Here is a 12,990-nt window from a genome sequence, read left to right on the forward strand (position 1 = left end):
CATCTTTTCACGGGAAGAGTGTCAAAGGATACGTGAACACGACTGTGAACCTGTTTTTAAATCACCACCCAAGACAAGGTCGTTGCCCTATTTTAGACAGCGGTCGAGAAAATAAAGTGTCTTGTCCAGTTCATGCAGCAACTTAGAAGTGATGAGAATTCTAAGCCACATCTCCCAGCTCCAAGGCCAAAGCCTTCTATTCACCATTTAGCGCAATGATAAAGGCATCAGAATTCCTCAGAGCATCTGATAAAATCCACAGACAATTTTCCCGGAAAAAAAAATTGCACATGGAGTAAAATCTGTGTATATATGTGTAGCGGGGAGCAGAACAGTATAACCAAAAATATAAGGCTGGGCTAACCAACTGTGAGCTCAGCCTGCCCCGGTGCGAGGCGAGGCTCAGCCTTGGGTTCGGAGAAGGCCTTGCTGTGGGCAGTGCCCTGGGGGCTTGCTGTGGACATCCCATGCTGTGCTGTGTCAGCCAGCATCTCCTCCCCATACACACCATGTGCAGAAAAAAGAGATGTTTCCTTCCTGTTCCTGACATGGGCAGATTCCAGGGTCCTGGATGGAGAGACCCAGAATCCAGACCCCTGCACAGGAGCCCCCAGCCTTCTCACAGCCGCAGGGACAGCTGGGCAGGACCCCAGGGCAGCCACATAGCAGAACAAGAGGCCTTCTAGGGCCCTTTAGTCTCTGCGTTTGACACAGCGAGGGGTGGCATGGTGGGCTCTGCCCTGTTTTCCTTCTGCTCACACCTAGAGGAGGAACGCGCGCATCAGAACTGCAGGAGGAAGAGGGTTTGGAAAATTCCCTGGAGTGACTGTCATAAATAATTCCCACTCGATCCTTGCCCTCGAGAACCACATAGTAGACGACAGAGAGGGGTTTAACAATTATATATAATTAAATATTATTTAAATAATTATTTGTGTATTTAATTTTTATTGATCATTTTATTATTATTAATTTATTATTTAATAAATTAAATATAATTTAATTTTTATATTAAACAGTTGTGTTTATCAATTGGCTCAGAAAATCCCTTGAAATAGGACAAAGCTGTTCTCATGGGTGTCTTCAAGTTGTCTCTAGCACACCCCGATTTAAACCCAGGACCTCTGACACCAGATGTAACTCCCACTCAACAGTGAAAGGTACTGGAGCTCCACAGCTAGTAAGTAGTGGGGCTGAGAGTTAAAGCTAGTCTGGCCCCAAAGCCAAGTTCTTAACCATTACCATTTGGATAATGATCTCCATTGGTGGGCCTGATGGGAGAAGAGGAGAAGCTAGGAAGCTGACCCAGAATGCCCGTGGGCTTTAGTTCCCTGACCGCAGCCCACTGGGGTGGGTGGCGGGGGCGGTGTGGCGGGGTGGGGGAGGCGGTGTGAGGCTGTTGTTGAACCTCGGGCCCAGTCAGTCATTGCTCCGTCACTGCAGAGGGGCAGACCTGTCCAGGGTCACATACAGAGCATGGGGGTATGCTCAGACTAGATCCTGGGTCTCCTCAGTCACCCCAGACCAAGGCATACCCTCAGCCCTGGTGACCTGTGCCCAGTGGGGACCACCAACAAGAGCCACCTGCAGACAGGTGTGATCTGAGCTGGGAGGAAGTCCCACAGACAGAAAGACGAAGGCTGCTGCAGCCTGGTCTGGGCCAGCCCCTCTTGGGGGACTGTAGTTTTAGAGAGGAGGGCGTCAGTGAATCAGACAGGAGCCCTGCTCACGGTCACACTGTCTCCCACAGTCGCTGCCAGCCGCATTTGACGATTTATAGTTAAATTCATTAAAATTAAGTACAATGGAAAATTCAGTCTCTTCGTCACCATAGCCACATTTCAAGCGCTCAGTGGCCATCTTTGGTTAAAGGTGATTGTGTCAGATAAGGCAGATACAGATACAGAACATTTTCATCAATGCAGAAAAATCTGCCAGACAGCGCTGGCCCTAGAGGAAAGTCAGATAAAATGAAAAACGATTCCGCCTGCTGGAATGGTGCCAGTTGCCTAGGAATGGTTCTTGGAGGAGGAAGGCCTTGAGGTTCTAACTCACAGGAGCCCTGCCCAGCCCCAGGTCTAGGCCCTCCCTCTTCTCCCCTCCAGCCCCAGCCCCAGGCCTGAGGACGCTCTGGTTTCTTTCTGGCTGCCTGTGTGTGTGGCTGTCCTCCACCACCCGGGGCAGAGAATGGGGCCTGTGGGGACCTGCAGAGTTGCCCAGAGCCAGCAGACGTCGGAGCAGCTGAACCTCCCCGGGCCGCCAGGGCCGCTGCCCACTTGCCCGAATCCCTAAGGTTCAGAAAAGGAGGGCTCCGGGGAGCTGCTGGAGCTGGAAGTGGCTCGACGGCTTTCGGAAGCCACTGGCCTTCGTCACAGTGATGGTGCTGGCAGGGGCAGGCGCTGTGTGTTTGTCTCTCGGCATCTTTGATGCGCCTCGAGTCTCATGCCGGAGGATGTCCTCTGCCAAGGGCCACATGTGCTGTTTGCTCTTTTCCTTTTATTCCTTTTTTTAATTCATCTCATTAAATTGGTTCTGTACAGGGCAAAAGGAGAGCCCAGCAGACAAGAAATGCTACACAGTTTAAAAGGGAAGAGAAGTGGGTGTGGGAGCTCATTTCTGGCTGGGTGGGTGCAACTGAAAGCAAAGCCCTTGCTCCTCCACCCACACTTCAGTGCCTCAGCTGCTCACACACTAAGACCTCTTCGAATCTTTATAGAACCCATGTCTACTTCTTGTGGATGAACACAAAATCCTTATGCGATCTTAATGGATTCCATATAGAAGCTTCATAGAGTCCTTTTAGATGCCACATAAAATTCTTATAGAATTCACCAGATTGCACATAGAAGCCTAAATCCCCACTGCCATACACATGACACACACACACACACACACACACACACACACACAACATACATGGCACTCCACTGGAAATAGCAAATCACCTTGAACCCCATCTCCTTTCTTCAGAGAATGGCCACTTGGCAGATCTATTCTGGAGATGGAGGGACTGGCGACATTGCCCAGGGTGAGGTCGCAATGCAACCTGTTGTGGCCTGATCTAGGCAAGCCACTGTGAAGGCCCCTGGGTCTGCAAATCAGGTCCCTCAGGAAGAAAAGAATAATTTGCAAAAGGATCCCAGCACTCTGAGGGTAAAGAAGAAGCCAACCCCAGTAAGAAAATTCGTCGTGGTGTCCTGGGTGCCTGACCTGCCGGGATGTAAGCCCTGTGATGTAGGGGGATTTGTCTTAACGTGTCCCAGCACCTACTCCTGTGTCCGGCACACGTGGTAGATCCTCAGTAAGTAAATGAATGAAGGTGTGCCAGCTGGAAAGGACCTGCAGGGCTCTAAAGAGTACCCAGCAGAGAACAGGGCAGGCAGCAGGCCACCACAAGGCTGCACCAGGTACTGGGCATTGCTGTGGGCTGGGTAGAGACCCAGACCAACGAGACCTCTCTGTTGAGTGGATGGATGGTGGCCTGGCTAATGGGGTTCTGACAGCACCAGGATGAGGTCTGACTGGCAGGCATCCTGGTGGATGATGACCAGGAACTACACGGGCCAGTCTGCAGTGGGCCTTGGGCATGCAGGCTGAGACAGCTCCGAGGATTAGATCCTTGTAGGAAAACTTTTCTAGTTATTTGTTAGCTTCATGTCAGGCAGAATGGCTTTCTTTCATTCTTCAGAGTTGTACTCTGCCAAAAGTCCCCAAATTCAACCTTCAGGAACTTTGTAGGGACTCAGAGACAGGAGTCACCCAGCAAACCTGACTTAGAGCTCAGTTTGTAAAGAGGAAAGAAATTCTGCCTCTTCCAGGCACAGAAGGCAGTTGGTCTTGAGCAGGAGCCCTGGGCTCCGAGAAGACCCCTGGGGAAGCAGCGGAGCTGACACTCATCTAACAGGTGGGGCTCTGTGTGTGTGTGTGTCTGTGGTCTGTCTGTATGTCGTGCAGGGATGATGGCACCCACACTCCCAACAGCTCTCTCTGCACACCGTGGTGGAGCCCCAGCTCCATGCCCTGCCCTGGGTATGGCTGAGAATGAATAGGAGCCCTCAGCATTTAGGAGTTAGTAGTTTTAGTTTCTTAAGAGCAAAGTACACTCCAGGTACATGTTTGAAAAAAGAAAAGAGAGTAGGAAGAGACCTCTTCCCCCCAACAAAAATCAGGCCAGGTTGAGGCACCTCTAGCCCAGAACTGTCTTCACAGCAAACCCTAATATCCTACTTCTGCTAACATTCAAATTCAGGTACCTTAGAGGGACAGCTAAAATCTAAATGAGCAAAATACCATGTCCAGGCTGCCTGCCAGTGTCTCCAGCATGCACAGTGCCATGCCCATGCAGCAGCATCTCTGACAGCAGGGAGTGGTAGCAGCCCACTACCACTGCTGTCACCAGATTCCTTGGGTGATGCAGTCACCAGTTGGAACCGCATCAGCAGCAGGAGGATGTCGGGGGAGAAGGCAGGGGCCAGTGGGGGCCACACCACAGAGGGCCTCGAGCCTTGGGCTGAGTCGAGACTATGTAAGTTCTGGAAGCCTTTGGAGGCTTTGAGCAGAGGAATGAATTTTCAGACACGTGCATTAGAAAGGGTTATATTTAGGGAAAACAAATGTTCCCCATGCCTGGCCCAGTCCTGGTTTGCCTGGACAGTTCCAATTATGCTGCTTCTCCTAGCAAGTTGATTGCCCGTTATACTCTCAAGAGTATCCTGGTTTTACATAATGGATATTTTATGATATTAAAGAATTATTTTTAATTTTTCAAGTATAATAATATTATAGTTACATTTAAAAAAAAAAAAAAAAGGATTCTGGGCTGGGCAAGAAGGCTTATGCCTGTAATCCCAGCACTTTGGGAGGCCAAGGTGGGCAGATCACATGAGGCCAGGACTTCAAGACCAGCCTGGCCAACATGGCAAAACCCTGTCTCTACTAAAAAATACAAAAATTAGCTAGGCAAGATGGCACGTGCCTGTAATCCCAGCTACCTGGGAGGCTGAGACAGGAATCAGGGAGGCAGAGGTTGCATTGAGCCTAATACACGCCACTGTACTCCAGCCTGGGGAACAGAGCAAGACAGTCTCAAAAAAACAACAACAACAAAAGAGTTCTGCTGGACATGATAGCGCTTATCTGTAGTCTCAGCTACTCTGGAGGCTGAGGCAGGAGGATCACTTGACCCCAGGAATTCTGGGCTGTAGTGCATTATGCCAGTTGGGTGTACACACTAAGTTCAGCATCAATATGGTGACCTCTAGGGAGCAGGGGACCACCAGGTTGCCTAAGGAGGGGTGAACCGGCCCAGGTTGGAAACGGAGCAGGTCGGAACTCCCGTCCTGTTCAGTAGTGGGATTGCACCTGCTCTGGGTATGCTGCCCAGGCTGGATCCTGCTACTCTGACTGTGTTGCCCAGGCTGGAGTGCCGTGGGATTCAGGCTTTGCTTCATTCAGTGGAGCCACTGCACTCCAGCCTGGACAACATAGTGAGACCTCATCTAAAAAAAAAAGAGTTCTTATCTTTTAAAGATAGGTGATAGATAGATAGATAATAGATAGATAGATAGATAGATAGATAGATAGATAGATAGACCTAGTGCTCATACTGGCAGCACATATACTAAAATTGGCCCCTGCACAAAGGATCACATGCAAATTTGTGAAGCATCAAGTTTTTTGTGTGTGTGTGTGTGTGTGGTTGAGGCTTTACTTGGATCAAGTAGGCCTAAAGCAAGGATCAGGTAGGCCCACCGCCTGGCCTTCAAGGCACTACTTGTTGCCCCAGACAGCCATCTTCGTGAACACAGGTCTTGGGAAGAAGTGGCTGAACTTCATGTAGGCAGAGATCTTCTCCAAGCCCTCAAATCGGGAGATGAAGTCCTTCAGGTTTGGGAAGGCATCCAAGCAGGTGGGCTCAAATACTTGGTTTCCCTCAAGGACATCATAAGCGATGAAATCCACAAAGGTGATCTTGCCCCCAAGAAAACATGGCTGCTTCCCCAGAAACTGTGAGTAGAGCTTCAGTATTTCAGGAAGTCCCTCCAGGTATTCTGGCTTCAGTCTCTCAAAATCTGGACCGTAGCAGAGTCTGGCCAGCTGCATGCAGTTGCCCATAAACCGATTCTCCAAAACGTCTTCCCAAATCTTTTCCTTTTCCGTCTCCCCACATAGGTCATGCTTGCGGGCAATGTAGCACGGGATGGTGCTGCTCTGGGTGATCTTGTGAGCCCCATCAATCAAGCAGGGCAGATTGGGAAGTCCAGGCCCAGCATGAATTTTTCATTCGGCAACTGGCTTCTGTCATAGTCAGGAGCGTCCCCCATCGTGTACATCTTTTCCTCGTAGCTTGAGTCTGTGTATTCCAGGAGCAGGCGGATGGCGTGGGCCAGCCCGCTGATGTCCCAGTACCCCAGTATCATAGGCACGGTGCTGGTTGCTGTGGAGTCTGCCAACGGGCAGCATTCCATATTTTATGATAAATGTTTGAGAGATGAATATGCCAATTACCCTGATTTGATCACTATATATTATACACCTATCAATATCACTATGTACCCCATAAATATGTACAATTATTATGTACCAACTAAGAAATCTAAAAACACAGCTAGACACTTAGATATTTATAGATGAATATTGTCTAGAATTTGCATCAAACCAATGTAGCAAGGGGAAGTGATGGCAGGAAATGAGTAGGAGTGGATATGAAATAAAATTGGTCGAGTTGACAGTTATGGAGGTTTAGTGGTGGACACATGGGGCGGTGGGGGGTTGATGAAACCAGTCTCTCTATTTTTATATTTAGTTAACATTTTTGGGTATGTGAAGTGTCCCAGAAAAGAAGAAAGTATCCCAGAGTGGACAATAAATATGGTCACTCTAGTTCAATGGTTCTCAGCCCAGAGAGATTTTGCCCCAGGGGACAGTTGGCAAGGTATGGTGGCCTTTTTGGTCATCGCAAGTTGGCAGTGGAGTCGGGGTTTGCTGCTATTATCTACTGTATAAACGCCAAGTATTGGCTTTACTGGCTTTCACTGCTAAAGGCTGCAATGCTCAGGCTGCCTCCCACAACAAATTCTCTGGCTCAAAATATCAATAGCACCAAGGGTTATGCCCTGGGTTAGTGTAATGTCTGTGACTTTAAAGCTCCACTGTATGAACAGAAGAGATAGTGTGTTTGTGTGTGAGCTCATTGTAATGTATTGTCTAGGGATGATGAGTTAACACTTAAAGTAAACTGACACCCTAGAAGTGGCTAGCAAGGGCTTCAAATACAGTTATTTAAATCTGCTCCCCAAAATTCATTAACTAGCATAAACAATGTCCAGATAATTTGTTGTTGGTGAGGTGGGTGATATTCAAGAACTATATTTGGCTGGACAGATGGTTTAGGCACCTATGTCTTTGCTTAAATAAGACAGAAGAATCTAGCAAACCTGGGTGTCTGACACCCAGGGACTGGTAGCTCTGGGTCTATTCCTATTTGATTCCGAGTCCCCTCTTGGCCTCGACAACTCCTGTAGAAGGCTCTGTCTCCTGGCTCAACCAGAAGCTCGGCTGGTCCGGCTGACAGAACTTTGCTGTATCTTTGAGCTCCTGGACTTCCCATGTGAGTGCTTATCAGCATGCCTAGGGATAGAGAAGGGGGATGCCCCAAGTTTCGTGGAGGAGGCCAAATGACTATTTTTGTGATTATTTGCTGATAAAAGTATGTCTTTGTGGCAGAATATGGTCTGAAATTTGCTTTCATTGTAATATATCTCCTTGTGGCAAGGGTATGGGTCCAAAGACCCTTTCCCACCTTATCTTTCGGGGTTAGGAGACACTAATGTTTACCCTAAGAACATGATCATCATTGAACGGCCACGTTGGCTGAGATCAGGAAGATGATAATGGTTGCGTGTGTGTAGAGTACAAACTGAAGAAGATATTAGAAATTTCACTTCCTCCATAATCTCTGTATCTTCCAGGAACACCGCATACCTCCCTAACACCACCACCGTGTGTCATTGAGCAGCTAGACTGGCTGAGATAGAGAAGATAATACTGGAGGTGTGCGTAGAGGACAGATTGGAGAGGAGATTACAACTTTTTCACCGTCTTTAGCATTTCTCATACCTTCCAAACACCTGTCTGGCACCAATGCCATGTATCACACGCACTTTTCCTGCCCCACCAGGGTCTCACCTATGTCCCCCCACACCTATATCTGTGGCTTCAACCATGGCCAGGGAGTGTCTCCTTGGGCCCGAGGCCTCTCAGGTGTGTCAGCAAGCAGGTAGGAGAGTCCCTGATTCGGTCTGACCTCAGGGGCTGGAATGCATCATGGTGGCCACGATTGGCTTCAGCGCCTTTTGTCTACACCCAGGCATGTCTTCCATCTCCAGCAGGAGCCAGGCAGGAGCAGACTGCCTCTGCATCCTAGAAAGCCAGGGTCCTCCTTGGTCACAGCTGTGGCCATGCATGTAGTGACAGGAGGACTGTCCTTGGAAGGTGGGAGTGGCTGGGAGGGCCACACAGGGGGCCTCATTTTCAGTCACCAACAGCTCTGAGAAGTGAGCGTCTCAGAGGATATTCTGAGAGCCTGTTTGCATGAGAAGGCAGAAGGCACTGAGCATTAGAGTGAGGACATGTGTGGGTGGGAATCCCCCAGAAAGAAGGCTGGCATGCCCTCAAGGCAGGGAGAGGTTCCCAGGGCTGTCATGAGATGACCGTTGCCAATTTCACTGTTCTGAGAAGGAACATTGCTGCCCTAGTCAGCCCCCAGTACACATTCATGCACACACAGATACAGAGAAACACACACACTCGAACACACACACATGCGTGCATACACACACGTACACACACACAGGTCCCTGAGCCGCATTCCTTGGCTTCAAGGTCCTTTCTTTCACAAGGTCTCAGATTGCACGTCTGACATGGATTTTTTTCCCAGCTGCCTGTCCCATGGTGTGCAGGCTCCCATGGGGCCCCACAAGTGCCCCACAGGCCCCGGGGCAAGCTGCCTGATGCCAGGAACTCTCCCTCAAGGCATAGCTCTGAAGTAGACCCAAGAGGCTCTTTCCAGGAGACGCGTGCTCCTCCACCAGAGTCCTTAACAGGAGTCTGGCACCTGTCTCTATGGCCGTCTCTACTCAGTCCCAGCTAGGAGCAGCACCGTGGGGAAGTCTGGGGTAGGAGGGAGGAGGGGATTCTAGGCCTCTGATCTCTGCAGCTTGCCCTTACCCAAACCATGCCAAATATACACACACTGAAAAAAATATCAAAAATCAAAGCCAGAGTGCTGCTTCAAGGCCCCTTTCCCACCAGCTGCCTCCTAGACCCTGCCTCTCTGGGGGTCCTGGAGCCGCCTATGTCTCAGGCATGGTGGTGTTGGGCTTTTGCTAGGCAGTGCACAGCTCATGCTTTCTCCTCATCCATCAGGGGCTCTCTGGGCCCAGGGACTGGGCTGGGCATTGTTGATCTCTGTCTTTCTCACGGCAAACTCAGCCCAGAGCCTCCTTGACGCCCCCCTACCCCCCACGCTCAGAGGATGTCAATGAGCATGGGCAGAATTTAATTGCCTGGCAAGTTCAGATCTGCATCTTTGATCTGCAAGCCTGGCAGGGCTGGGTAATGGGGAGAACACAGCATTTGGGTGCAGATGGACCCCAGCTTGAAACCTGGCTGTGTCATTTCTACCTTGTGACCTTCAGCAGCTGCTTCACACATGACAGCCCTCCTCACCCCTCTCCTGAGCCCACATGTTCTCATCTGAGAAGTGGGGAAAGTTGTACCTAATTCACAAGAGAACATGTGGGTGTACAAAAAGCCCGGCCCATCCCCTGCGGGCCACTCCTCTTCCTTTTGGGGATGAGCTGGGCGCAGTGCTGAGTGTTTCAGTCTCAGTCCCGGGCACTGGGGTTTCTTTGTCGTGAGCCTAGTAAGCACTTTGTATATATCCTAATCCTACGAGGACGACACCATCATCCTTATCAACACCTTTGTACAGCCCAGGAAACTGAGGCACAGAGAGATTATGAAATTCAACCAAGTTCACACGGCCCGTAAGTGACGGGGCTGTGGTTTGACCCAAGGCATTTGGTTTCTGCGGCCTGCCTTCATAGCTATGCCACTAAACTACTGGGAGTTTGCCCCAAGACAGGAAACCTACAAAGAGATGTTCTTTGAGTCCATCAAAAATATTTACTGAGTTCCTCCGAAGGAATTAGGAGAGGGGTCTCAGCCTCACTGCAGGCTGCTCCCTGTGGGGTCCTGGGGAATGGCTCCAGCTCCGGCCCCGGGCCTGCTGGCTGAGCTCTGCTGAGACCTGGGAGGCGGCCCTGCCCTGTCACGTCTCCCTCCACAGCCCACTTGCCTGCAAGGGTGTTTGAACAATGATTAACCAGCAGCGGGCAGGCCAGTGCAGGCCAGGCTGGGCACGGCGGGTGAGCTCACCCCTTGCACAATGGTGGCCGCACCCGCCTCCTGCACCCACCACCCGGCTCAGGGGCCAGCCCAGTGGGGCAGGACCAGGCGGGCTCCCAGAAGCAAGGGACAGCCTTGCCAGATGTGGAGCTGTGACTACAATCGCATGTGATGCCACCCCCAACCTCCAGCCCATGCTGACTCTAGACCCTCTTGCCAGGCATCCATTGCTGGGCTGAGACCACCCTCGAGGGAGATGTTCCTAAAATGGTGTCACCTGAGGCATGCTGCTCCAGCCACAGAGCATCCAACTCCAGACTGGACTGGAGGACGCAGGAGGATCTGCCCACCCCAGGCCCAGGACAGTCAGGGAGCCACGCCTCGGGCTCCTCCTCCCCTTTCTCCATGAACCCTCTGAGCCTTGTGGAGTCTGATCTCTGGCCCTGGCTGCTCGGGGAAGCACAGACATGTGCCCAAGCCCACACCGGCCCCCAGCCCGTTCCCTGGGAGTGTCTGGGGTCTTGAGCGCCAGAGCTTACACGGTGGTAGTGGTGTGGTGGTGGAGAACTTGCAGCTCAGCCAGAGCCCAATCTGCTTCCAGATTGGCCCACGTTGCCACACCTGTCCACCCCAGCCTCGCCCGAGGCTCCACTCTCTTATTTGCTTGTTGAGTGGAGCACTAAAGTCCTTTGTCCTAAATAAACTGTATGTTCATTTCAGGTCCGGCTTCACTGCCTGAGAAGCTAGGAAGACTGAAGAAGGTTGGGACATGCGTATGGGGTTTGAGGGGGCGGCACTATGGGTGGGGGTGGGGTGGGGAGGGTAAAAGATAATTTTCTGTGAAGGTGGGGGGGTGGAGGGGCCGCAGGGTGGACAGTAGGCCTTTACCCCACTCCCACACCCCCTCCTCAGGGTTCCAGAAAGTCTGAACCCTGCTGGTCTGATGAGGGCTCCCAGATGATCTGAGGGCTCAGTTGGCCTTGCCAGGTGCCCCCCACAAGAGAACCCAGGAGTCTGGGTGCCCAGGCCTGGGCCTGCCGGAGCTCGCGGGCCCCTCCTCTCAGCCAAGAGACGGTGTGATCCTCAGACTCTCCAAAGACCCCTTAACGATCAAAAAAGGGGTGAGCTCCTGCTTATTGAGAAGTTGGGCCTTTTTGTGTCCTAGATTCACTTGCCTAGCCTCAGGGACCCCAAGTTCCAGGTCACGCGCTTGGGACAGCCTCGCATCCTGGACAGAGAAGAGCTGAGTGTTCTGGTTCCCATGGCACCCTCATTCAGGACGCATGAGGCCCCGGCCCCGATGTCTGCTACTCGGCCTTTTTGCAGCTTCTTTGCAGCCTCTCTGGGCGAAGCCCTGAGGATGAAGAGAGTAGAGAGAAGGAGCTCACTGCCTCGGGAGCCTGCACCCCGGTTGGGGAGCCAGGTGTGGACATGGGCGGCGCGGGTGCTAGCAACCATGATGAGGTCCCTAGCAGCACCGTCTGTATACCACACCTTGTTCTGAGCAGGTCACACGTGTTTGTTTGTTTGTTTGTTTGTTTGTTTTGAGATGGAGTCTCACTCTATCACCCAGGCTAGAGTGCAGTGGTGGGATCTCGGCTCACTGCAGCCTCCATCTCCCAGGTTTAAGCGATTCTCCTGCCTCAGCCTCCTGAGTAGTCAGGGTTACAGATGCCTGCCACCACGCCAGACTAATTTTTTGTATTTTTGTAGCCACGGGGTTTCACCATGTTGGCCAAGCTGGTCTCGAACTCCTGACCTCAGGTGATCCACCCGCTTCTGGCTCCCAAAGTGCTGGGATTACAGGTGTGAGCCACTACACCTGGCCGGCATATGTCTAATTATGTATTGCATGGGCTTCACAAGCCTGTGAAGCACATAGATCATTTCATGACCACCATTTTAAGGGTGAGGGAAAGGCCGAGGCATAGAGACATTAAGCAACTTGCCCAAGGATGTACAGCCAGTTCAGACCCAGGCAGCCAGTCCCACACCCGGGCCCTCAGTCTCAGCAAGATGCTACTTTTGGAGCAACACACTCCAGGAAGGCAGGGCCAGGGGCAGCTTTCAGAGTGTGGACCAGAGGGCAGCAGCGCTTGGCCCTGAGGTGTGATGGGATTTTGTGAAACAGAAGCACCTCAGGGGCAACCCAGACAGAGGGAGCAGAAGCAGTATCTGCAAGGCTCGGAGGTGTTCATGGCAACTGCCCCAGGAAGGAGGTAGGGACAGGGGACTCCTGCTCTTTCCCCCACACCCTTGCCTTGTTAGAATCTTCCATAATGTGCATATATTCATTAATGACACCTGAAATTTAAACACACACAAAAATACAACGAAGACTGAGTTGTAAGTCACAAAGCCATACGACTCAGCACGAGTTGGCAGACCTTTCCTGTAAAGGGCCAGATAGTAACTACTGGAAAATATTTTCAACTTCTCAACTCCACCATGGCAGCTCACAAGCCGCCATAGACAGGAGACACACAAATGGGCGGGGCTGTATTCTAATAAAACTTTATTTATGGAATTGAAATGTCACATGGTTTCACGTGTCACAAAATATCCTTCTCTTGAAGTTTT

At 51.2% G+C, this 12,990-nt stretch overlaps 1 protein-coding gene across 1 annotated transcript; it reads right to left on the reverse strand.

Moving 5' to 3' along the window:
* Nucleotides 1-5,723: 5,723 nt before the first annotated feature.
* Nucleotides 5,724-6,467, reverse strand: LOC108302705 (glutathione S-transferase Mu 2-like). The gene is given in 2 exon segments (XM_017526391.2): nucleotides 5,724-6,257; nucleotides 6,260-6,467. Coding segments are annotated over 2 exon segments (696 nt in total). The 3' UTR covers nucleotides 5,724-5,769.
* Nucleotides 6,468-12,990: the final 6,523 nt, after the last annotated feature.

Source organism: Cebus imitator, unplaced genomic scaffold (genome assembly GCF_001604975.1).
Source record: "Cebus imitator isolate Cc_AM_T3 unplaced genomic scaffold, Cebus_imitator-1.0 Scaffold1, whole genome shotgun sequence".
NCBI lineage: Eukaryota > Metazoa > Chordata > Mammalia > Primates > Cebidae > Cebus > Cebus imitator.